At 39.8% G+C, this 26,054-nt stretch overlaps 1 protein-coding gene across 1 annotated transcript in view; it reads right to left on the reverse strand.

The window, feature by feature from the left end:
- Positions 1–18,857, reverse strand: part of POPDC1 (popeye domain cAMP effector 1) — a 34,165-nt gene extending 15,308 nt beyond the window's left edge. Inside the window, exons 1-6 of the mRNA XM_031031818.2 lie at positions 18,672–18,857; positions 14,618–14,854; positions 10,797–10,921; positions 7,789–7,976; positions 6,960–7,068; positions 940–1,107 (exon numbers count right to left, since the gene is read on the reverse strand). Coding sequence (XP_030887678.1) covers positions 940–1,107; positions 6,960–7,068; positions 7,789–7,976; positions 10,797–10,921; positions 14,618–14,843 — 816 coding nt within the window. The 5' untranslated portion in view covers positions 14,844–14,854; positions 18,672–18,857. The remainder of the gene's footprint in view (positions 1–939; positions 1,108–6,959; positions 7,069–7,788; positions 7,977–10,796; positions 10,922–14,617; positions 14,855–18,671) is intronic.
- Between the last annotated feature and the right edge of the window lie 7,197 nt (positions 18,858–26,054).

Raw genomic sequence — 26,054 nt, forward strand, 5'->3', positions numbered from 1 at the left:
TACAAAGCAAAGGTTTAAGATTTCTGAGATCTATGGAACTTAGGTCATATATTCCCTGTAAACAGCATTTAGTTTTTCCTTGAAATAAAAAACTACCAGGTACAGAGTAAGTGGCCAATAAATGTTAGCTATAACTTTTATTATAAGCTATCACTACACATACATTACAAAAATTTAATACACTCAGTAGCTTATTTATTAATCTGAATAAGCACCACCCTGATTTGATAAACGGCCTAGACAAGAGGACTTTAAGAGAGCACACACCCATGTGCATAGTTTCTGGAGAACGGTACTTATCACAGAAACAATGGTCTGCAATTTCTCTTCTGTCATCATTTTAATTTCCTTCTATGCACATGTGGGGAAATGAAGATCACATTGCAAACTGGAGAAGATCCATACGGCTCTGAAATTCCTGACTGAATCACCACAGGCTCCCTCCCCTCTCTCTCTTGTCACTTATGGGCTTTCTGGAAGGGGGCTTGACAAGAAGGATGTCCAAAACTGGAGGACACCAGCGCTAAAATGCCAACTTCATGCTCACTGGAGTTTGCCAGTGCTTTTCAGTCTGCAGCCTCCCGCTACCCTACCTTCCTGACCTCCTCGTCCCCGATCCATGCCTCCAACTTGTGTACCATCTTCCTTAGATTGATTAAAAGACTCTTTATCAGAGATCAGCACCACATCATCACAAATGGAGGTCCCTGACATTTACAGACACCTCACTAGGTAATGACAAATATAATAATTACAAAATATTTCCATGCTCTTGAGAAACGATTCCCTTGGAGGTTCTCTAAATTACAAGCATCCCCACCTTACTTAACATATGATGAATAAATGAAAATTCAGAAAAATATATATTGCATAAAGTGAGGTATACTTCACTATACAGAATTGTTTAGCAAAATAAACACGCTCAGAAAAAGTACTTACTTTATCATTTAAGGTGGGATCATTCAATGAGTAGAGCTTATTTGTAATGTCTTTTCCTATAAGATACCTGAATATTTCATATAGAAATGGTTCTGATTCCAGAAAGTAAGTTAATCTTTCTCTTGACCAGCATAAAAATCTGCAGTTATCATCTGCAATGATGGTGACCTGCCCGAGAGACAGACATAGAAAGAAAAAAGTATATCTATGTTTATGAGTTATGACTACAATAATTTTGGGGAAAGAAGAGTAGAATAATTTAGTGGATATTGTTACAGCAATGATTTGTCATATTAGTTAAATTAAAGCAAGATCTATACACACAAGCTTCTATAGCTATTGTAAAACCATATTTAAAATCATTTTAAAACCAAGAAATCTGCAGACCAAAAGCAACTTCTCCAAGTTTTGTTGTTGTTCTGTTTTGTGAGGTCTGGTGTGAGGTCTGGTGCTACAGAGTGTACTAGACCAATGTTCCAATTAGACATATAATTTATGGTTAAATATTTCTTTATACCCTGATGATTACAACAGAGATTTAAGAATATGGCTTCAGGAAAAAGAACTGAGGTAAGATCCCTGAGGTGAGTTATAGATGAAGGACCTTCTGCTAGCCAGCCTTGCAAACACGTACTAGAGAAGGAGAAAATGGACTCATGTGAACTGGTTTTAGAATCCAGGCTATTAACTGAGGAATATGGCTAGTGAGGGTCTCCTCTCGGTCCTTTTGTCATAGGTATTTCTTGAATGTGACCTTTCAGGATTAGCTCCAGCGTACTGGGGATTCACACAGAGATCCCCCAGTTAGCTCAGAATTGGGAAACCATATTTTTTCCTTGAGCACTGTTCCACAGGGAACTGGAAAACCCTGTAATTGCACTGCACAGAACTCAATATTCTTCAAATAAATCCTTTCTCCAGAGTGAGGAGTTATGCCCTCACAACTCAGTGTCAGGAAGCCCTTCCTCCCATGCAGGTCCCCTGTCATCAATGAGTACTCCTCCGCTGAGCTCCATGTGGCACTCAAATCACTGAACCCACACTCATCTGGGGACATATCTGTCTCCACCGGGCACTCTGAGGGCAGGGACTCTGCATCTTCATGTCTGAATGCCCAGCTTCCAACACAGAGTGGTGCTCAGTGTACATTTATTATACAAAGGAATTAACAAATGAACACAAATACTGTTGAAGGCAAAAATCCATGTTTATATCCTCAATGTTAAGCCCAATGCCTGCCCAAGTAAATTCATAAAGGGTTTTTTAATTAACATGAAATCTTTATCTGAGCCTCAGAGCAAATATTTCCAAAGGCACCATTTCCCCTTGGCTTGTCACAAAATTAAACCTAGTTTTGAGGGTGAGGGGGTATTTATGTCTACTAAAAGAGAAAATGGAAAACCCAGCTTCGCAACTAATATCAATAGCTGAAAATTGACCTTTAGCAAATTACAGGGTTTGGCTACTTAAAAAAGTGGGTCAGTATTCCTGGAAAAAAATTTTTGCACTTATTTATTATATTAAGAGTAGGAATCTACAAAACAAACACATTTGGATTCAAGAAAGGCATCGCCCGCTCTATGACTCCATAAAAAACTAATTTCTACTCATTCTTTCAACATACATTGTGCACTTACTTCATGCTAGACACTTTCAAAGGCACTGACATTATAATGTGAACAAGGAAGACAAGAGCTTTGCCCTGGGAAGTTTACATTCTAGTGAAGGAAGCTGATAATAAATAAAAAAATACAATACCCTCAGGTGGCAATAAGTGTTTCGACAAATATAGAACAGGGGCATGTGGTAGAGAATCTCCAGGGAGTGACAGTTACACATAATACCCACTCACTTTACATATGTATCGCACTTTTAAACATTTAGGTGTTTTTACATCTGTAAGTGCCTCAAAATTGCCTTTTAGATAAGGCAAGTAATATTCTTCCTCATTTTTCAGATGCCAAATGACAAGAACCAAAAACTTATTCATGAATACATGTTGATTAGTGGTGGAGTGAGTACTTCTGACTTCCAGCCCAGACATATTTTCCCACCAAGCCAAACCCTACCCAATGTGTCCAATATTCAGCAACACGATCACATTGAAAGTAATTTGGCTAAGTGACCACAAGGTCGGCTCAGAGTCCATCAAGAGTCCCTCATACAAAGAACTGCAGAACACAATGTCATGAAGCCTACATTCTAGTGGAGGAAGCTGATCTTTATTTATTAGTAAAGACATCTGACCCTCACTATCCCCCAATTTTTTTTTTTTAAGAAGAGAAGTATAAGGTCAAGTCAGTACTGAGGAGTTACCAGAAATACTGAGATGGGTAAATAAATGCAAGACAGCTGAATAATATTCTACAGGAATAATTTGAGAAAGGTGAGCACTGGTACTCGCTATGGCATAGACCTGTAACCAAGCACTGAAGAACGGGTTAGGAGTTGGAGGTGCCTTCATTTGGCAAAGAGGTCATCCGTGCACATATAAGCCATGTGCAATGGGGGAAGAAGTTAAAAGAGGAGTTGGAAGTCATCCAGGAGAAAAAGGAATTGTACCTAGGTGACACATAATGCATTTAACTTCTTTTCAACCATTCCAGTAACCTCAAGTTTCCACAGAGGAAATGACACTTTGATACTATCATTTGCTTAACAAATCATTTCTTATTGATGGTTGAAAAATACTTTAAACCTGTTTAAATTATTATTAAATTTAGATTTAACAACAGTATTCAAATAATAAGCTATACCTACAGTATGTACGAGTAACTTGCAAGTCCGTAAGTGCAGGCATTTAATTGGAAGTATGGAGTTAGCATATTGACCGAGGTCATTTTACACGATGGCTAATGCTTCATTTCTGCCAAACAGACATTTGTGTTTAATGATTTCCTGTCACAACAGCCAAGTAAAACATATTTTAATGAGGAATTTCTATAAAGCAATATAAGAATTTTTAAAGCTTCTGTAAAATAAATTTGCTTCTTAAGTCATTAGGGTACCTCAGCAGTGCCATGCTTCAGCTCTGGAGAATTTTACTGAGGAAATAAAAGCAAACATGGCACTGGGAGATACAAAAGGATTTCTTTCAGTGAGAGAACTGGACTAAGTGTTTGTGATCAGGTTTGCCTTGATTACGTCAAGGCACTAGGCCTGTCCCTCCCTTTAGATTCTACACCTTCACAGAATGGGAAGACATTACACAAGAACAAGGGTGTCTGAGAGAATTGCCAAATGTGTCAGGATTGGCAAGAGCAGCTCAACAATATGACTGGTTGACTGTCCTCAGGGGAGGATTTGTTATTTTCTTCATGTATTGTATAACATTTCGCACTTCAGGAACACAAAAATGTCCTAGGACTGCTCTATTCAACCAATGCTTAGAGTTCTCCAGAGCACTAATACACAGTAGGATCAAAGTTGGCCGATTAAAGTGCTTCACAGCTTAACCAAAAGATTTACTTAACACCAAGATCAGGTTTGGTTTAAGCACAGGTGGAAATTTAATGCTCATTTACTTCATGAGGGCTGGGATCTCCAAGACATTCTTCTTCCCTTAAAGTCAATAAAGCTTTGGGTTTCAGACTTCACAGCACAGGACGTGCAACCAACCAGGGGCAAGCAATAGTGGGAGATAGAATACAAAAGATAAATGGGAAAATGGTAAAGCTCACTTGACATAAAACAACGGCACAAAGAAAAAGAAAGCAAACACGAAAGACTACTTCCACCTTTTGTAATAAAGATACCCAAGGTTCTATCAAGAGTTCTAAGCAGCAACTTTGGTGGGTAAGTACCAAGATGGCTATAAGCGCCTCTCAGGCATCTGGGAGTCCAAGTTCACAATTGGTTTCTCAGCCCGGTCACTGTGCCTGTCGTAACTGTCACACATATACCCAAACGGCATTTGCTGTTCAATCTCGAGAGACGGTCATTGGGCCCACTTGCCTTTCTTTTCTCCTTCCACCTTATTCTACCAAAGATGATTTAAAGAAATAAAAATTTGAAGGAAGGAGCTCCTTGTCAGAACACTTTTAATTGTTCAGAATTAAAGAGAAACGAGACTAGCAGGTGAAAAGCATGGAGGTGGGGAAGTCTGACCACTGACATTTTCAAATGTCCTCTGCTATGCGCACAGGTAGTGAGACGTTAGAGTGGGTGGCATGTTTCATTTGGGAACTTGCTTCAGCAAGAGGCACTATGTACTTCTACACAGATGTGCAATGGCTATTTTTACTCTTGAGTATCTGTCAATGGGAACATTTTGTAAACAATCAAAACACAATCTCTCCCAAGGGTTTGCTCTGATGGAGCCTGCTCCAACTGTGCAGGACCCAGGTTCCACGATGCTAAAGTAGTTTTTATCCATTGACAAATCAGAAGACGCCACACCACACTCTGCGCAGACAAAAGGTGACTGGTGTTGGAAAGGCTGAATAAATATCCTCTCCCAGCTACGGTACCTCGATCTGGGCCATGATTTTGGAATAGCCACAGCAATTTTCAGGAACATTTCTCAACTACCAAATCCCAACCCCTAGTCCCAAGAAGAAACTGCAGCTCGTAGTAGGAATTCCTTTTTGTTAACTTAATCAAAATATAATTTGAAGTGGAAAAGATAGTACCTGTTCATATCCCTGGCCTCTCAGGGAGCGCTTGTTTCTAGAAACGAAGGGGGCTCAGTTTCCACCCCCTCTCCAAATTCCAGTCTCTTTGGGGTTATATTGAGACTGAGTTATTGTGCAACGCCCCTCGCTACTCTAGAGAGAGAAACGGATCAAAAGATAAATGGGCTTTGGAAGAAGAAATTGTAAGGAGGGCAGAGGAAAGAAGGAGAGAGGGAAGAAGTGGCTTTGTACTAGTTTGTAGATGGTGGTACAGTAAGAACATAAGTCTCAGTGCACAGCTGACCCTCACAAACACAAGGTGAGAGTGTAAATTCGAGAAGCCACGAGATAGCATTAGCTTTCCACTTGTGTATCTTAACCTCAGCCTGCTTGGGAACAGTACTACACCCAGTTAATGAACTTACATGAGACCTTGTAGTAAATGCATATAACTTTCCCAGGTTGTGTGGTTCATCAGACCTGCTACTCAGGCAGAATAGGAGTGGGGTAGGGCCCCAACCATCGTATATAAACTCAACTCAACTCAACCGTATGTCTGTAAATTTTCCCTTTTATCTTCATGTGGCCTCCCAAATTGTATGGTGCCTCAAAATGGGACTCAAAAATAAGATGTGTCATCAAGAAACACTGACATTTCCTCCCTCAGGTGCTAACATCCCTCCTATTCCATTTCCTACCTATACATTTACACTCTTGCTCAGGATCTTCTCAGGCTATTTCCTTACTGCTGTTTATCTAGAGGCTGAGAGCAAAGGAAACTCTCACCCATTTTCTTGGTGACTTTCCTATCAGTCAAGTGGGGAATAATATAGGAGGGCTGGACACTTACAGAAAGAATCAAAACAAAGTGCCACATAATGGAGCGAATTTCAGCTATGAAGAACTTCATCCTTTGCCCTTAAAGTATTCATTAAAAATAAAAGAGTAAAGTGATTAATTTTTTCATAAGGATTAACAAAAGAAGATCTCTAAGGTAAAGCCAGCTTCTGTTTTTTTCCCAACAAAAGTAACGAATTACATGTTTTAGGAACACTGATTATCCACAGCTGACATTTTCCTTTCTTCTCATAATCAAAGCACTATATGTTTTCTACAGAAAAATTATAAAAATTCCAATAAACCAAAAGGAAGAAAATTAAAAAACAGTCAAACTCACAACCTAGAAATAAGTGTTAACACTACGGCCAAAGTAGGATATATCTTTCTAGACCTCTTTTTATGTATGCATAGATACTATTTTGTTTAAGTTTTATGAAAATGGGATCATGCTATATGTACCGTATGGAAATCTCTTTTTTCAATAAATCCCTTTTCTATTAATATCTTCTGAATATCAAATGAGACACGAACTAGTTCCAATCTTCTGAAAATCATGATGAAACATACCTGGAATTTTTCACCTTTGTGCATCTGAGTTGATCTAAATTCAGGAGAATCTATAAAGGCACAGGGGTAAATGTTATGCAGAAAATGTCCTCGATAGGAAACCTTCATTCTGATAACAGAAATTAATGTTAATAAATGCATAATATTTCCACAAATAACATGACGATCCTTAATCTAATGGGTTGGTATTTTGTACTAAAGTTTTAAAGACTCCACAGAGGACAAACATAATTCAAAGCATAAATATTTACTTCAATATAAATTTCACCAACAAGAAAAAAAAAAAAAGACAGGTTCCACTATTGAGCAGACATGTGCCTTCCAATGGTTATCACTGCTCATATAGCTAGAGTGACCATAAATTTATTACTCAAAATCAGATACTTTTGTGAAGGAAAGGGCTGGTATTAATAATTATGTCAGAACAGTATATACTGGCTCTCTCCTCAGAAGGCTAATATTCCTAGAAGTTATGTTTTTGTGATATTCAAAAATAAATCACCTGTGAAACATGCACAAGCTTCTGGAAGTTTAATGCCTAACTCAAACCTACTTCAATGTTGACTCATTAACTTTAAAAAAAGGGTCAATAAAAGTTCAAAATGTTCACAGGTGGAAATCCTAACATCCACAAGATTCAGAGTAGTCAATTCTATGTAACTCTAACCTGTTACTCGGTAGTATTCGAAAATACAGTTGTAACATGGGATTTCACCAACAAACTCTGTGACCTGATGATCTGTATCATTCCCTTCTAGTCATTTCCTACCCAGGGGACGTGTGAAGATTCAAGGCGAACTGGGAATTTCAATTTCCGGAGAGCACTTACTTCCCCTTCAGGAGGATACTCAGACGGTCGTCAACTGAGGTTTTATCCTCTGCAGCATACGTCTGGCCCTTTTTTAAGGTTTGGATCATACAAAACTGGCCGGTTAATCTTTTGAACAGATCTGGAGGCACACGGAGTGGTTCAAACAATCGGCGGTAGATGCCACTGAGCTCCTTCTCAATCTTTACCTGAAATGCAGCAATGACCGGATGCTGCCGTAACACAGCAACAGCGAAACACTGGCTTCTGCCGTCTCAATACAGGTTTGAGAAGAAACAAATCTGCAAGACGCACCGTGGCCCTTCTGCATTTCAGTCAATGGACTTGTACCCAGACAGGAAGTGGGGACAGAAGTTTAGATGCTCAAAGGGCACTTTTGCAGTTAAACAACTCCAAGAGCATATGGAAAAGATTTGCACTATTGATCACATCTCTTCCCATGCGCTGCAGAACAGCTGTGGAGGTTTTGAACGTTAACCACAACATAGACCTTTCCAATCTTAGCATTTCCTATAAATAACACGAAACATTTTTGTCTTTATAACAATTTTGTTTCACAGAAAGAAATTACGTGAACTTTTCAATGTTATAGCAAAACAATAAACACATAAAGTAGGAATCAACTTGGGAAAAATTTATGAAAATACATGCATTAGGCATTTTGCCTACTGTAAGTATTGTTTAATACATCAATTTAGGAAAACAAACATCCACAGCTGCAATCATTGCTTCTGATTTATTTATTCTGAAGCCAAGTGAAGAGAGTAAAAGGGTTTCTGTGCAGCAATTTCATCTTAAAGTAAACTACTCTGTAGAATGAGAACCCACAGAATTAAGTCTGGCTACTGGAGGAAGGGAAAAGCAAAATGGCTGAATCACCTCTGCTGTCAGACAAGACCCAGATCACACGCCATATTTGGGCCCAGCATTAGTCTGGGAAAACTGTATAGCAGGTGAATGAACTTTGGGGTTCAAATGATCGTCCATCCCAATGAAATCTCTGACAGTCACACCATAAAGCTTATAGATCCAGAAAACGATAACCACTCAGACGTCACTATAGCCTTTGCAATGCTCTTGCAGTCTTTCATTTTAACAAAGAACCAGCATTTATATTTTTCAAAAAAGTAGGCTTATAATGTGAGAAGAAACAAAAGCACAGATACTGTGTGGGTGTTTTACTTGATGCTACTACCATCATCACATCAGCAACTTCTGAACCTTATGTTCAGAACTTGGGGTTCCAGCAAGTTCTGATATTCAGAAATTGTAATCCTCATTATCACCACCATCCACCTCTTCTACTTCAGAGTGCTAGTAACGAGTGTTTAAAAGAGTTTATTCACAAATATGTCCCACTTTCAAGATACACACTAGCCAATGTGGCCTGGTAATGAACACAGGAACTGAAAGATCTATTGACTCAAATTCATAATCTGCTCATTCTGCAAGTCTTAACTCAAGTCCCAATTCCTTCATGAAGCCTTCTTAATTCTTCTTGTGAAAGCAGTCACTCATCAAATATTTTTTTGAGCACTCGTTATGTGACAATCATGGTTGACAGGAACGCGGGACACAACTGTAAGGTGGGAGATGATATTATCATTCCCAACTATTTGCTGCTACCATCCCCTGTAAAAGCATTATCCATCCCCTTACCCCAGCCTATTCCCACACTATCACGCTTGACCATGTCATTTGCTTTAGCCAATGGAATGTGAGCAAAAGTGACGTATGCTCCTTCTGTGCAGAAGTTTTAAGAGACACCAGGTCTTTCTCTTTTGTTCTCTTGTACTTCTTTCTCTGCCATGAGAATGCATGTCTAACCAGAACCTGCTGCTTCAGCAGAGACCCTGAAATGAAGACACAGCACAGAATCACAGTTGACACACAATTGCTAGAGCCCACCTATAAGGTGGGTGAGAAAAAGGGCCTGTCACTGTTATTTGTCACTGAGATTTTCAGGTTGTTTATTACACGGGGTAACCTAGAGAAAACTAATACAGTAAGCAAAACAGACTGGGTGGCAACGTTTGAGGAGGTTACAATCTAGTAGAATGCCTATTACATGTATCATTTATATCATTCAAATTATTGTTTCCTGTGAAATGTCTTGTTTTCTAATAGTTTTCTGTGCACATGTCTGGCTTTGAATATAAGATGAGGCCCTTTACCTTACTGAATAATTGTGTGTACTTTGAACCATTAGTAAACAATGTGGGGAAGGATTTCTAGAAGTCACACAGCTTTCTTATCCTATTTACATCTTTTTGGTCTTAGAATGACCAGAAACACAAGAAGATAAATCAGAGTTGAAAAAAAAAGTTAAATACTAATGTTTTGGCAAAACCCTCCCTAAATGACGATTTCCTTAAATGAAAATTTTGGGCATAAAGAGAAAAAAATAAAGTCATTACATTTACAAAATAGCAGGAACTATTTGTAAATCATTAGTATGTTCAAGGAAGTTGCCTGTGAGTAATTAATTTTACAGCTGGGCAAAGATATTTCCAAGTGACATTTAAATATCAATAGACAGAAGAAATAATGAAGTTCTATGATGAAAAATGTCCTCTCATGTCTAAATTGTCTTAATGAGGTAAAAAGTTTAAAAAACTCATTTGTAGGGGTGTCTGGGTGGCACAGTTGGTTGAGCGCCCGACTCTTGGATTCGGCTCATGTCTTGATCTCAGGGTCGTGGGATGGAGCCCTGCGTGGGCTCTGTGCTGAGTGTGGAGTCCGCCTAAGACTCTCTCTCCCTCTCCCTCTGCCCCTCCTGCCTGCACTCTCTCTCTAAAATAAATAAATACATCTTTTAAAAAGACTCATTTGTAGAACAAAATTCACGGTGTTCAAATATTTCACTTTCAGACATACATAAACAAAATCAGAAAAATGATATTAAAGGGACTAAAGATGTTAGATGTTCATTCTCAAGTCTGAACAAAGCACTTTAAAAGTTTTTTGACTTTAAAATCTCTTCCTTATTAATGAATTTTAGTAATTACCGGTCTTTTCTTGTACAAAAGATATGACAGATGCAAAATGTTGACACCCAGGAACACAGAGTTCCAGATCATGATATCCAAGGCACATCGGTAGAGAGTGGCCCAGACAATATAAAGGGTGCATCCTGTTGAATAACAAAGTCAATGTGTTAGATGTCTGGAATAGCGTCAGCATGAAGCTTAATGAATTTGTTATTCTCTGTATATATATTAAAAAAACCCCAAACACATTTTAGAAATACTTAAGCCAGGGGCACCTATGTGGCTCAGTTGATTAAGCGTCAGACTCTTGATTTTGGCTCAGGCCAAAAACCCCCCATTCCCCTCCCCCACTCCTGCACTTCCCCCACCCAACCCCAGCACCCCATAGAACTTGATTGGGATTCTCTCTCTCTCTCCCTCTGCCCCTCCCCCTGCTTGTGCTAGTGCACTCTCTCTCTCTCTCTTTTTTTTTAATTTTTTTTAAAAGATTTTATTTATTTATTTGAGAGAGAGAGAGAGAGAGAGCACAAGAGCGGGGAGCTGGAGAGGGAGAAGCAGACTCCCTGCTGAGCAGGTAGCCCGATTCGGGACTCGATCCCGGGACTCCAGAATCATGATCTGAGCCGAAGGCAGTCGCTTAACCAACCGAGCAACCCAGGCGCCCCTCTCTCTCTCTCTTTAAAAAAAAAAAAAAATCTAAGCCAAACATCACATTAAGTTCCATTTTGTTTTTTATCTTATTACCACAAAAGAAAAATGTGCTTTGTTGCAGAAAATTTATATAGAAAATATTTTTTAAAGGGGAAAAAAACCTACCACTTAGAGAAAACCACTGTTGGTATTTAATACTTCCTTACTGTCTTGATGTATTTTTACCTGATGGCAAACCTACAGTATATAAAATTTTTAAAACCCACTTTTACTTATTTTACTTATTGTGGTAATTTCCCTATTTTGTTAAAATTCTTCATATACATAGTTTTTAATGACTGTAACTGATTAAGCCCTAATTTAACCATTTCCCAACTGGTAAACAGATGAGATTTTTTGGGTGTAAATTTTTGATACATCGCCAAAACATCTTTATACATTAAGATTAATGTTTTTCTGACTATTTCCTTAGGGTGGATTACCTGACAGTAAGTGAAGGAAATGAACTTTATAGCTTTGATGAGACTGAAGAATTGTTTCCCAAAGGTATATAGATTATTTGTAATCCTACTAGTTGGGAATGCCACTATCAAGTTGTTAATATTACAAAATTTGAAAAGTCTTAATTTGATACTGAGGAATTATGTGTTTTAGTTTGCATTTCCATGATTATTGGTGAACCCAAATATTTTACCAAAATTTTCTAGCCATCTGAATTTTTCATTTGATGATTTTCCACTCACCTATGGAAATCTTGCTTTTTATCAATTCTCTCACTTTAGGAAAAATATCCCAGTTCTTTTTGATCCATTTTTGGTGGGAGAGTCAATATACATTTTTAATTTAAAATAAAATTATCAATATGATACAAATATATCAACAACATACATGCACATAAAAGCTAACCTCCCACATTAAAGTTATCCATTTGCAATTTTTATTTCATCAGAATGATCTGGGGCATCTGAGCAGACCAAAATGTAAAACTTTATAAGTTTTTAAAATAATATTTCATAGCAAATTCTTTTGAATTTTAAAATAGTATTACTTAAAGAAGACAGGGGAAAAATAATGCTTCAAATGACTGGGAACATAAGGACATGAATTATAGCCCTGGTTTGGCCACATTCTCTCCATCTTAATTTTGGATGAGTCATTTAACTTCTTCAGGTTTCTTCTTGGTCGGATTAGATGATCTCCTTGGTCTGTCCTACCTCTAAAACTGTGTCTTAAAATTTATAATTAGCAGCGTGCTGGGTGGCTCAGTCGGTTAGGCATCTGCCTTTGGCTCAGGTCATAATCCTGGCACCTGGGATCAAGCCCTGCCTTGAGCTCCCTGCTCAACGGGGAGTCGCTTCTCCCTCTGTCTCTGCCCCTCCCCCACCCTTGCTCCTGTGCGTGCCCCCACTCTCTCTCTTTCAAATAAATAAATAAAATCTTGAAAAATTTATAATTAGCCTTTGCCTTTTTATAGGGTGTGGGTTTGTTTTGTTTTTCATTCAACACTGTAATGCCTGCTGCAATCCCTACCTGACTCAGAGGTAACACAGAAGTCCCACAAGCTGCCTTCTATCTTCCCTTCCAGCCTCTTCCTATTCTATCTATCTATCTACTTATCTATCTACTGTTTATTCATTTTGAGTATAGTTGATGCATAATGTTACATTAGTTTCAGATGGACAACATAGTGATTCAATATCTCAATACATTATGCTCTGCTCACCACAAGCGTGGCTACCGTCTGTCACCACACAACACTATTATAGTATCATTGACTATATTCCCTACGCTGTGCCTTTTATTCCCGTAATTTATTCATTCCATAACTGGAAGCCTGTCTCTCACTTCCAGGCTTTACTTTGCACATTCCTTGTCATTTTTCATGTGTTTCAGACATAATGGGTCACTCTTCATTCTCCCTCAATATGCTGAATTTCCCTCTCCTCTGCGCCTTTTACCTGGATACACACACACTCACACACAGAGAAACCCTTCCAAAAGCCAGCTCCAATGTCATCTCCTCAGTGTGACCTTGTTCTGCCTTTCTGCTGAGCCTATTACCCTCCCTATTTCTCCCTGGTCCTGGGTGCACACCTGCATCACAGCATCCAACACCTCACGCATGACTGCCCATCTGTTTCTCTCCAGCCCCCCCCAAAAGTATCTTCTTCAAAGATGGACACTGCCTTCTTCAGTCTTTGCCTGACAAATTATAGGTGCTCAGAAATGCACCTGAATAAATAAATCACCAAAGAAACAATCACATAGAGCATAATTTGTCAAGAATCAGCGGCTAAAATAATTCATTCAATTGTTTTGGCATTTTGATGTGAATCAATTTAACCTGCTTCATCAGGATTACTGGAGCCCTCAAAAAAGTTTTATTTGAACTGTGGTGTCTGGGAAATTACTTTTGTTCCCAGTGTTGCATTATAGGCCATAAGAAATGCCTATTTAAATAATAGTGGTTAAGACTGGATAGTACTTACTATGTGCCAGGCACTATTAGAAGTCAAATATCATACATACACATGTGCATACACACACACACACACACACACTCATTTAATTCGTACAACAACCCTAGGAGGTGGTATTATTTTAACCCTTATTTGACACGTGGGAAAACTAAGGGGTAGAAAGGTTCGATCCCCTGCCTCAGTTACACAGTTAGCAAGTGGTGGAACCAGGATTTGGATCACACACTCCTACATACAAATGGAGTTTTTGATATCTGGAAAATCTAAACAATATAGAAAACACACACAGTCATGGGGTGCTGGTTGGCTCAGTCGTTAAGCGTCTGCCTTTGGCTCAGGTCATGATCCCAGGGTCCTGGGATCGAGCCCCGCATCAGGCTCCCTGCTCGGTGGGAAGCCTGCTTCTCTCTCTCCCACTTACCCTGCTTGTGTTCTCTCTCTGGCTGTCTCTCTGTGTCAAATAAATAACTAAAATCTTAAAAAAAAAAAAAAAAAGAAAACACACAGTCTTCTCTAAAATAAATAAGGGCATGTAAAGGCCTACGTTGCAAGTTACCTCATATACGTACTGCTAATTTGCCGACAGAGACCTATATTTTTGGTATGCTATAGACCTGACAAGAAATGCCCTGAAGCCCCCAACACAAAGCCTATCTGATGCCAGTTCCAGAGAAGTTACAAACGTCTTGATTAGGTAGGTATTCTTACCTATAGTTAACATTCCCCTAAGGAGTATCATATGAAGGTGAAGAGTAGTTGGAATAACCAACCCAATTGTGAAAAAAATATTTGCTACATGAAAAACTAGGTGATGTATCTCTCTCCAGTTTTGACACGTGGTCTCATTGGAAGGCACAGGTATGATACTTTCTAACTCAGGTGTAAAATCTATTGCAGTTGATTCTGTCAATGGGCTGGACTCGGTATAATTCATCTTGAAAATCCCTGTAAAAACAAAGAAACAAGAGGACAATCATAAAAATGGCAGCTGTACCTTACTACCCCTATAGGCATTGTATCAAAATGATTTCTGTGAACTAAATGTTGGTAGATAGACTTTTCTGGTGCTTATGAATTAGACCCAGGTTTGAACCCTACCAGTCACATATTAAGTGTTATTATCTGTTAAATGATGATAGTAATACCTCATTTGACTTTCTAATGAAATATATAAAATATTTAGCATAGTGCACAACTATTCACTGATATATATATCTGCAAGTAAACATACATGGTGGGGGAAAGAGGAACGAGAAATTAACTAGTCTAAAAGACAATCACCAATGTTCATAAACCACAGCAATTACAGTCTTCCATCACATTCTCACTATGACACTGAATCCAAACACAGAAAAAAGGATTGGAAAAACTGATTTTTTAAGTACTTTCAAAAAAATTAACCCTCTCATATTTACTATTTGAAGGCTTAGGATATTTAGAAGGCTCTATTTATATACTGTCATTAAATCATTGTATCATATGTATATACATTCTCTATTATCATATATACACATAATAAATACATTACTAATCATTTATATATACACAGAGAGATACAAAATTTACTCTTCCTTCCATTATCCAATTTAAATCTCTACTTTCTTTCCCATAAAAACTCTACTAGGTAGCACATTACGAATTAAAAAGTAGTAAACTTGTGGTTTACTTATATGTAGGAGAGGTAATGAATATACATTCAACTATTTAATATTAAAATCTGTAGCAAATACATTTCAAAGAGTACACATTTTGCACATGCTTACCTAAACCTTAACACAAAGTGGCACCATTTCCTAACTAAATTACCTGTCCTCTATCTCTGGTTCTTAAAAAACTCTTTCTATTATTAATTATACAAATTGGTCTCTGACAAAAAAAAACACGTAGGTTTACAGATTATATGAATTATTCCATTTCAGAAAAAGAATTCCAAATGGGGACCAAAAAAATCTTTAAATTTAATCTAATAATATGTCTTTCCATAATAAGGTCACACAATTAACCTTATTTTTCCATTCATTTTTTTTTAATCATATCAAAGTAAAGGTTTTAGGTGGTAGAATAATTGGTATAGATTGGGCATTTTGAAAGGATGTTATTAGACAAATCTGAAAGAATTCTACATCTCTCAAGATGATAAAAAAAAAAGTCCATGCATTACAAACTATGAATGAAATGATTGAGTCAATTAAATATCTCTTCATATAATTCTGAAATAGTTCATAAAGATAAATAGTTGACGTAGATATTGATTTTCTGCAAAAAGGAAAGAAACTACATAAATTCAACTACTTTCCAAATGTTTAAATCAATAAAAATATAAGCCTATTGGGGTGAGAGGTATCATTATTTGAATAATTCCATTTATAAAGTTTGCTTTCAAGGACCAAATGAGAATTAATCCTATAATTTCTGCAGGAGGGAGAATGATATTCAAGGTCTTCTATCACTCACAAACTAGTGTCAATGTCAGCTTATGCATTAGCATTACCTAAACTAATAATAACTACATTTCTATGGCACTTTAGAATGTGCTTCTACTTCCATTGTCCTATTTGCTTTTCTAACTATCCTGTGTTCTCTATGAGGCAGAGGTGATGTCATATTCATCTATGTATACCCAAGGCCTAGACTCTGCAGAGAATGCCAGAGGTGAAAGCCATACAGAAGGGACACAGATATGACAAACATTTTTAGAAATCACTTCAGTCTCTCCAAACCTCAGTAGTAAAGACAGGAAAGTGCCCAGCGTTTGCGGGGACTAAGAAAGTCAAGTTCTATACCAAAAGCCCTGGGGAGCCACATAAGTTAAAGAAAGTCACTTCCGCTCCTTGGGTCGGCTTCTTCCCGGGAATAGAAGTAGCTGGACTGGATGGTCTTTGAAACCCCTTCAAGTTTTAATAGCTTGAGGCTCTAATACACATTTATATAATAAGTTAGTCAATACATATTCCCCTTCATATCCACCCAGTTACACCTGTATTACCAACTAATCCACTCTAGCTCAATTTCAGGCTTTTAAAAGTTCTTCAAGTGGCACTAAAGGTACCAACTTCTGCTCCAAGAGAAATGATAGGAAAACTACGATCTACTGACACAAAAACCAGGGAAATAGCAATAGGAATTTTTTTTTAATTTTATTTATTTATTTGACAGAGAAACACAGTGAGAGAGGGAACACAAGCAGGGGGAGTGGGAGAGGAAGAAGCAGGCTCCCCGCCGAGCAGGGAGCCCGATGCGGGGCTCAATGCGGGGCTCGATGCGGGGCTCATGACCTGAGCCTAAAGCAGACGCTTAACTACTGAGCCACCCAGGAGCCCCAGCAATAGAAATTTTTAAAAGGTGGGATCATCCTACAACATATTGATGCACCACACCTTATTAAAGATATAGGTATTTATATACATATTTTATTTTCTATATGTATTACAGCTTGTAGAATAGCTAACATTGTATAATACATTTATTATATAATTTATTATTTATTTGTATATCTGTCTATTATTTATCTATGTGTATTTATCTCTATGTCAATTTTGAAATGCCAGTTACCTATTGTCAATTATATTGACTGGATTTTACTAGTTTCGGCTCCCTTTGATCACTTTTAATGGATTTAAGTCGTTTACACTGAACTATCCTTATATCCACAATGAGTCTAAGGAGGAAGGCTAGACTGAAAAACTGGTAAACGTTCAGGTTAATTTTGACTGAATCAAGAGAAATTTTCTTTCTCCTATTAGTTCTTCAGAGTCTAATTCCTTTAATTACCTGCTCTGGTAAAGTCCTGTTTATCTATCCCTTTCCAAATAGGTGTCTGTAGGATTAAATAGCTACATGGTGAAACTAACATTAACCCTTCATCAAATTACAAAAATGAAAAGGCAGCAATGAGCAAAAGTCGTGCTGGCAGACTTGATTCATTCTGTAAATCGAACTGAACCTTTGTACATCCGCGGAATGGCAAAGGGTATTACGTTGCCAAGAGTCTTCCCGCACTTATTGCTTCAAAGCAAGCAGTTTCTGGGACGTGTCTGGCCTACAACACGTTTCCCAATGCCTCAGAAACCAGGGCGCGGGCGGGTAGCGAGGTTCACGGGTTCCCCAGCCATCGGTTCTCCCCAGGGAACCCGCTCACCTCGCTCTTTAAAGGAGAATCAGTGTCTACTGTTCCTCTTGACTCGAACGCTCGGGCCACGAGGGGTGTGCAATGAGCGCCGTGCCCGACCTGGCAATCCCAGCGCCGGGCCGGGGCAGGCCACACAGTGCGCCCGGCTGCGCGCAGCCTCAGCAGGAGACCCGGCGGCCCTATAGCGGGCGAGGAGGAGCCTTTAGTGGGTTAGGGGCCGGGAGCCCCGGGCGTCCAGTCGGAGGAGGAGATGCCGAGCTCACCAATGGCTTGCCCGAGGCAGAGCGCGGGAACCGGCACCCGAGGGGGCTGGAGCGCCCGGGGACCGCTGGCGCTGCCAGACCCGTGTTGCAACAGCTGACACCTGAGGGTCTGTGGCGGTGGACCCCTGACGCGGGAGAAAGGCGGCTTCCAAGAACAGGGAACCCCGCGAGGGCTCGACCAGGGAGGAGAGGGCACGGGCTCCTGGCGGCCCGGGCGCGGAGAACCCGCAGCAGCCTCGGGGGCTGACAAAGTTGTTCCCAGCGGAGCAGCGGTCCAACTTTGCTTCCCGATTTAGCCCCGGGAGCCTGAGGCTGCAAATAGCCGGGCGCGCGGGGGGAGCCGCCGGCAGCTACGCCTCCCGCTCCTTACCTGGCTTGTCCCTGGCACTGAACCTGGGCGGTGCTGGCCAAAGTTTGGGGAGACAGTGGCAGGGCGCGGGGACAGCGACGCGGAGGCTCGACGGGCGCCCAAGGCGAAAGCCTCAGCGGATCGCGGGTCCGGAGCCTCCTTGGCTGGTGCCGGGTCCCCGCGCCGGCAGCGGCTTTGACTAAAATAGGCATCGCGACGGTGGCTGCCCGGGCTGGGGCTGCACCGCGCAGGCGCCCGCCGCCCCGGCGCCCCCCGGCGGGCGGAGCCCGGGGCCTCGGCCCGACTCCCCGCCCGGCTGCTGCAGCTCCCCCGCCGCGTCTGCACCACCGTGATCAGTTTGAAACACCCGCTTTTTTCTTTCCCTGTTTTCTCTCTACTTCGCGATTCTGTCCTTGTTTGGGCATCCGTGGGGGCGTGGAGGGGGGGGGCGGGCAACATCTTAGGACCAGTGGCGTTGGTGGCTCATCTCCGTGGGGATAACTCCAGCAGTAGGATCCCAGCAGGGAGATAAAGCAGGATAAAAATGAGAACTAGAATTTCATTCCCCTCAAAGTCGAACGACCCACTTGCATAACTCCTTTCTGGGACACTCGCTCGCATCTCAGCACCAGCAGGAAGGGCCAGGAGAGCGCGCAACTCAGCTTCCGAGCCTTGCGGCAGAGGCTGGCGGGTTGGCTCACACTGACGCAGGACACCGTCCTCGGGAACCCGGCTAGGGGTCGGAACAAGCCACCCAAGCCAGCCCTGTTGCTGCGGGGGCCACGCGGGAGAGACTTTTGACACAAGCCACTGTTTGTTTTCAAAGAAGGAGGGTACTTATCCGAAATGTGCATTCCCGTGGCGGTTCAGGGCCCTCCACTTAAAGCGAAGCTCCACCAGAAATTGCCAAGTGAATTTGGTAGATTTGGGACCATAAGTTGGAAAACAAGATATGAAAGTATGCTCCAATCAATCTTTACTATTCATTGAGGACACCTATTTTGGGTAAGAAATGCAGGGCAAATTAATGAAAAGTTGGCATGGGGGGAAGGGTTGGAGGACAAAAGAGGAAGGAGGTTAGATGGACATTCAGTTTCCACTCGAAATGTCCCATTGTGGGATACAATTTGTGCCGAATATTAGAGTATGAGGTCGATTGTGCGTGCCAAACATGATCTAAACATGAAAAAGACAACAGGTACATTTATCAGGTAGGTACTCGCCAAATCCCTCCAGGGAAGGGGCAGGGCCACACAGTGTTCAAGAACATGGGGCCTAGTGCTGGACAGGCTGGGTTTGAAACCGGTCTCGGCCACCAGCTATCTGTGTGACCTTGGAAAGTTACTTAGCTTTTCTGTGCTTCGGTTTCCTCTTTTGTACCATGGGGATGATGATGATAATGATCATGATTGCACTTATGTCTCATAGGAGTGTTTTGAGGACTAAATGATTTAATATATGTAAAAGGCTTAGAATGGGATGTGGTACATAGTAAGTTCTATGTATATGAATATACATTATACTGATAAGCTCCTTCTCTAACATGTTTGAAATTTGTTATAACTAAACAAGGTTAATTTTCAGGGCTACTTCTTCAGAGTCTGTTTCTTTTTAGGTGCTCTGCCAGCCACTTGGTAGCTACCACTAAATACATTTTAAGATGTAGATACAATAATAAATGTGCACAAAGATTATGCATGGATATGCATTGGAGAATAGCTTATAATAAAGAACAGTGGAAATAAGCTAAATTCTAACCATAGGGGACTAAGTAAACTATAGAACATCCAAACAATCTTGTTCTAAGCAGCCAAAAAAAAAAAAAAAAAAAGCTGTAGAGGGGCTCCTACCTGGCTCGGTCAGTAGAGCCTGCCATTCTAAATCTTGGGATTGAGAGTTAGAACCCCCATGTTGAGCCTGGAGTCTACTTACAAAAATGTTTTGTAGAAATATTAGAAATATAATAATGTGAATTTATTATATAGAACAGAGGTTGGTAAACTGTGGTATAAAGGCTCAGCCCACTGTCCATTTTTGTACAGCCCAAGAGCTAATATGACTTTTACATTTTTTATCAGTCGAAAAAAATCAAAAGAAGAAGAATATGTCATGACATGTGAAAATTATATGAAATTCAAACTCCGTGTCCACTGAGTTTAATAGGAACCCAGCCATACTCACTCTTTTATGGCTGCTTTCGTCCCACAAAGGTAGTGTGGAGGAGTTCCACCAGAAACCATAAGCCCAGTAATGGCTAAAATAGTTACTTTCTAGTTCTTTACTCTTGTCCCCTGATACAGAGTATACTTTTGTGCTAGGCATTGTTATAAGTGGTTTAGATATATTAAGCCATTGAATCCCCGTAATGGACCCTATGAAGAAATAGTTACTACTGTCATCACCATTTTATAGATGGGAAACTGAGGACACAGAGAGGCGGAACCGTCTGCTCCAGGTCACACAGCCACAGAGCTGATCCAGGACGTGAACCAGGCAATTCTAGTTCCAGAGCTTGCACCTTTGTCCACTAGCTACAAGTTTCTGCTACCTTCTCTTTCTAGCTACACTGCTTCCCACGGAAAGATGTTAAGTAGAAAAAGGCAAGTTACAAGAGTGTGTAGAATATTAGAAACCATCCATGATGATAAGCTCTAAAATGTGTACCTTCCTTACCTCAGAGTGGTGAGGTTGTAAATGATTTTTCTTTTTTTTCTCCTTTCTTCCTTCCTTTCCCCTTCTTCCAACTCCTCCCACTCCTCCTCCTGCTTCTCCTTCTGTTAAATTTTCTACAATAATTACATGTTACTTTTATAGTAATTTAAAAACATATTTATTAAAACAGTAGAGCCCAGGTTCTGGCTTTTGCAGATGGGAAGGCCAGACTCCAGAGGTATGGTTACGGAGTCAGCAGTTATAGGACACACTCATTCCTTACCTAGCAGAATAAGATGCCTGTAAGGCCTATAAATCATATAAAGATTGTATATTTTTATGAAAAGAGTAGTGGAGTCAAAATCCTAAGACTTGAGAACTGGCATTTGATAGAGTCTGTGTTTTCTCTGAGTCTGCGTTTCATAGAAAGAGGAGACTGAACTAAACCTAAAAGCCTCACTATAATGCATCTTAGGATTAAAACATAATTTTATATGTAAGTTTCTTATCACTGACATATGAATAATAGCTCTATAAAATTTAAAATGAGAATTCTAGGAGCGCCTGGGTGGCTCAGTTGTTAAGCGTCTGCCTTCGGCTCAGGTCATGATCCCAGGGTCCTGGGGTCGAGCCCCACGTCGGGCTCCCTGCTCTGCAGGAAGCCTGCTTCTCCCTCTCCCACTCCCCCTGCTTGTGTTCCCTCTCTCACTGTCTCTCTCTCTGTCAAAAAATAAATAAAATCTTAAAAAAAATTAAAAATAAAATTAAAAAAAACCTCTGGCTCACGTAGCTTAAATTGACATAATTATTTCTACCTTTCTCTATGGGCACCCTAGACTGCTTTTACTATTTGGACAAAGCCTCAATGAGATTTCAAAGTTCAGATAGAATAAGTTTTGTGAAAATGAAACAAGACCTCAGGGAGTCACTGTTTTTTGTTTTTTTGGTTTTTTTGTTTTTTTTTTTTAAAGATTTTATTTATTTGACAGAGAGAGACACAGCGAGAGAGGGGAACACAAGCAGGGGGAGTGGGAGAGGGAGAAGCAGGCTCCCGGCCGAGCAGGGAGCCCGATGCGGGGCTCGATCCCAGGACCCTGGAATCATGACCTGAGCCGAAGGCAGACGCTTAACGAGTGAGCCACCCAGGCGCCCCGAGGGAGTCACTGGTTTTAAAAGTATGTAGCATTATCTTTCATATCTATATCTGCCCATGGTTGACATCAGTGTAGATTATCTTATTTTATGGAGACGATAGCTGCTTCTGGAATGGTCTCAAGGCAGACAATTCTGATCAAACATGGATTGTTAAACAATGATTTAATTAGACTTTTTCTATACCTAAGTTCCTCTCATTAAATGTTTCATCAAATTTTTCATTGACCAGTTTCACAACCAACCTCATTGACTTTTTAAATTTCTTTTCCTTTTTTAAAAAAATTAATAAAAGGGGTCACCTGGGTGGCTCAGTTGGTTAAGCATCCAACCCTTGGTTTCGGCTCAGGTCATGATCTCAGGGTGGTGAGATCCAGCCCCGTGTCGGGCTCTGCACTGAGCATGGTGTCCGCTTGAGGATTCTTTCCCCCTCCTTCTCCCTCACCTTCCGCTCTTCTCCCCACTGGCATGCGCATGTTCTCTCTCTCTCTCAAATAAATAAACAAAATCTTTTTAAAATTTTTAAAAGATTAAATATTAATTTAAAAACATTAAAAAATTAATAGGCTTTGTTTTGTTAGAGCAGTTTTAGGTTTGCTGATGATTGAACAGATGGTATAGAAAGTTTCTATATACCCCTCTCTCCCTGGCTCACAGTTTCTCCTGTATTAAGATCTTGCATTAGCGTGATACATTTGTCACAATGGAGAACTGATATTGATACATTATTATTAACAAATTTACATTGGGGTTCAGCATTGTATTGTATAGTCCTATGGGTTTTGCCAAATGTATAATGTTGTGTATCCTCCTGTGACACAATAAGAAATATAAATTTGGTGTTTTTTTCCTAGTTCCTGACACACAGCTTCTAAAACCTTTATAATTTCCTGAGTGATGGGGTGCTAGGGGCATCTTTTTTTCTAATACTTAGTGTTTGACCCTCAATTCCTGACATGACACTCCTAAAGCCTTTGTGATTTCCTGTGTGATGGGGATGATAGGAGCATCGTACACAGAGCTCCTAGTCCCCTTGGAATTTCCTGGGTGAGAAGAACATTTTTTGCTCTAATGAGATGACTCTGGGTGGGCTCCTGGATAGTTTCTGGATGGGGCCTGGTCACCAGAAAGATCCAAGTCATGATTAGAAACTTGGAACTTCCAGCCCCACCCTCCATCTACTGGGGAGGGGAGAGGGGCTGGAGACTGAATGAATAATTGATCTTGCCTACATGATGAAGTCTCCATAAAAATCCCTAAACTAAGGGGTTCGGAGAGCTTCCAGGTTGGTGAGCACATCCATATACTGGGAAGGTGGCACACCCCAATTCCACAGGGACAGAAGCTCCTGCATTCAGGAACCTTCTGGACCTTGCCCTATGTACCTCCTTATCTGGCTGTTCATTTGTATCCTTCATTATATCCTTTATAACATACCAGTAAATGTGTTTTCCTGTGTTCCGTGAATCATTATAGCAAATTATCAAACCTGAGGACAAGGTGGGGGAACCCCAATTTATAGCCAAGTCAGACAGAAGTGTGACCCTGGGGACCCACTACTTGTGATTGGCCTCTGAAGTAAAGAGATACTCTTGTGGAACTGAGACCTAACTTGCGGGGTCTGCATGAACTCTGGGTAGTTAGTGTCAGAATGGAATTGTAGGACACCCATTTGGTGTCTGGAGAGTTGGAGAACTGGTTACTGTGGGAACTCTCCCCACCCCCCACTCCATTTGGTGTCTAGTGTAGTGAGGAGAGGAAATAGAGTTTTCCTTTAGTAATGTCATGTACCCACTATTATAGTATCATACCAAATAGTTTAACTGCCCTAAAAAATCCCTTGTGCTCCATCTATTCATCTCTCTTTCCTCCCCTCCCTAACTCCTGGCAACCATGGATATTTTTTACTGTCTCCATATTTTGCCTTTTCCAAACTTGTCATATAATTGGCATCATATAGAATATTGACTTTTCAGACTGGCTTCTTTCACTAAGATATATGCATTTAAGTTTCCTCAATTTTTTTTTCTTTGAGTCTTAATAGCTCACTTTTAAAGTCACTGAATAATATTCCATAAGATGGATGTACCGCAGTTTGTTTATCCATTCACCATTTTGTGAACATCTTGTTTTTTTCCAGTGTGTGGCAATTATGAATAAATCTGCTATAAACATTTGTATGCAGGTTGGGAAAATACCAAGGACTGCAATTGTTAGATTGCGTAGTAAGACTATGCTAGTTTGGTAAGAAACTGCCAAACTGCCTTCCAAAATGGCTGTACCATTTTCCATTCCCACAAACAATGAGTGAGAGTTCCTATTATTTCACATTCTTGCTAGCATTTGGTATTATCAAATTTTTTTAAGTCATTTTAATGGGTATTTTGCTTTTTAAACTGACTCAATTGGTTAATTTATTCAAAATAACTAAACAGGTTATGCACTGAACAGGTATTTATATCTTGGCTAAATAAAAAATGAGAAACATCTCAAAGCAAAGGGATGTGATCTTTCATGTTACTGTTGTGTCCCAAAGCCCACAGTCTTAAAAAAAATAGTTAAAACAGTGTCTATCTAAACAATATCTATTTCTAAATTCATGGAGAAGCTCCATAAAAAATGTTGGCTTACCATTGATTCATTTAAAAATGAGCTTTTACCAAAGGATAAAACTCCTAAATGAAAAGTGACCCAGAACTTTAAGAGGACAGTGAATTATGAAGGCAGTCAAAGGAGTAGGGGGAGGGTTTGGAATTAGCAGATCGATTTGAACCATGGTTTTATATTTAAAAAGCTGGGTGAATTCCAATCATTTATTAATCTTTTCTGAGCTTCAATCACTTGTCTATAAAACCAGGATAATAATTCGTAGTTGACAGGATTATCTTAACGTTTAGAGACCATGTTTTTAAAAAATATCTGGCATCAAGTTTTTGGTACGTTAACTGGACATTTTTTCTATCCCCCTTACAGTGCTCTGCCCATGGTATGTAATCAATAAAAATTATTAGAATTTCAATCATCAAAATTCCCTAGTCTGTTGAACCAGCCTATGAACACATGAAATACCTAAGAGGTAGTTTTATTTTTTTTTTATGTATTTGCCCATTTTAAATAGATGGACTCTAGCAGACACAAGACTGATGTTTCAAACAAAATTTGAAAATTGTAAGACTTTGGCACATGCTAAAATTTCCAGTGGTTTGGGGTTTCCCTGGAGTAGCCAGAAATGAGATATTGGCTTCAAAAGCAAACTCATGAAATATGCAGTAGTATAGATTCTAAAAACCGGGCACTTGGCAGAGCTAATTTACAGTAATTTACCATCTTGGGGTTGGCAGAAGCATGCATACAGTGACTATTATGTCAAAAACTGATAGAGGCCTGATATTCCTTCTGTCTATTCTTCCTCATGTAGCTTTCATTCTAAAACAGAAGAGTTGCATTTGTGAATTATTTGTTTTAAATATTGACAGCAACAAACAAAGACCCTAGATGAAGCATGTAATAGGATTTCCTCATCTTTTAGGAAGTTATTTCAAAGAGAATGAATTTATTATAAGGAGCTAAGCATAACAGAATTATGGTTTTTTTTTTTTT

The sequence above is a fragment of the Leptonychotes weddellii genome, chromosome 8 (assembly GCF_054177405.1).
Source record: "Leptonychotes weddellii isolate Sample4059 chromosome 8, ASM5417740v2, whole genome shotgun sequence".
Lineage (NCBI taxonomy): Eukaryota > Metazoa > Chordata > Mammalia > Carnivora > Phocidae > Leptonychotes > Leptonychotes weddellii.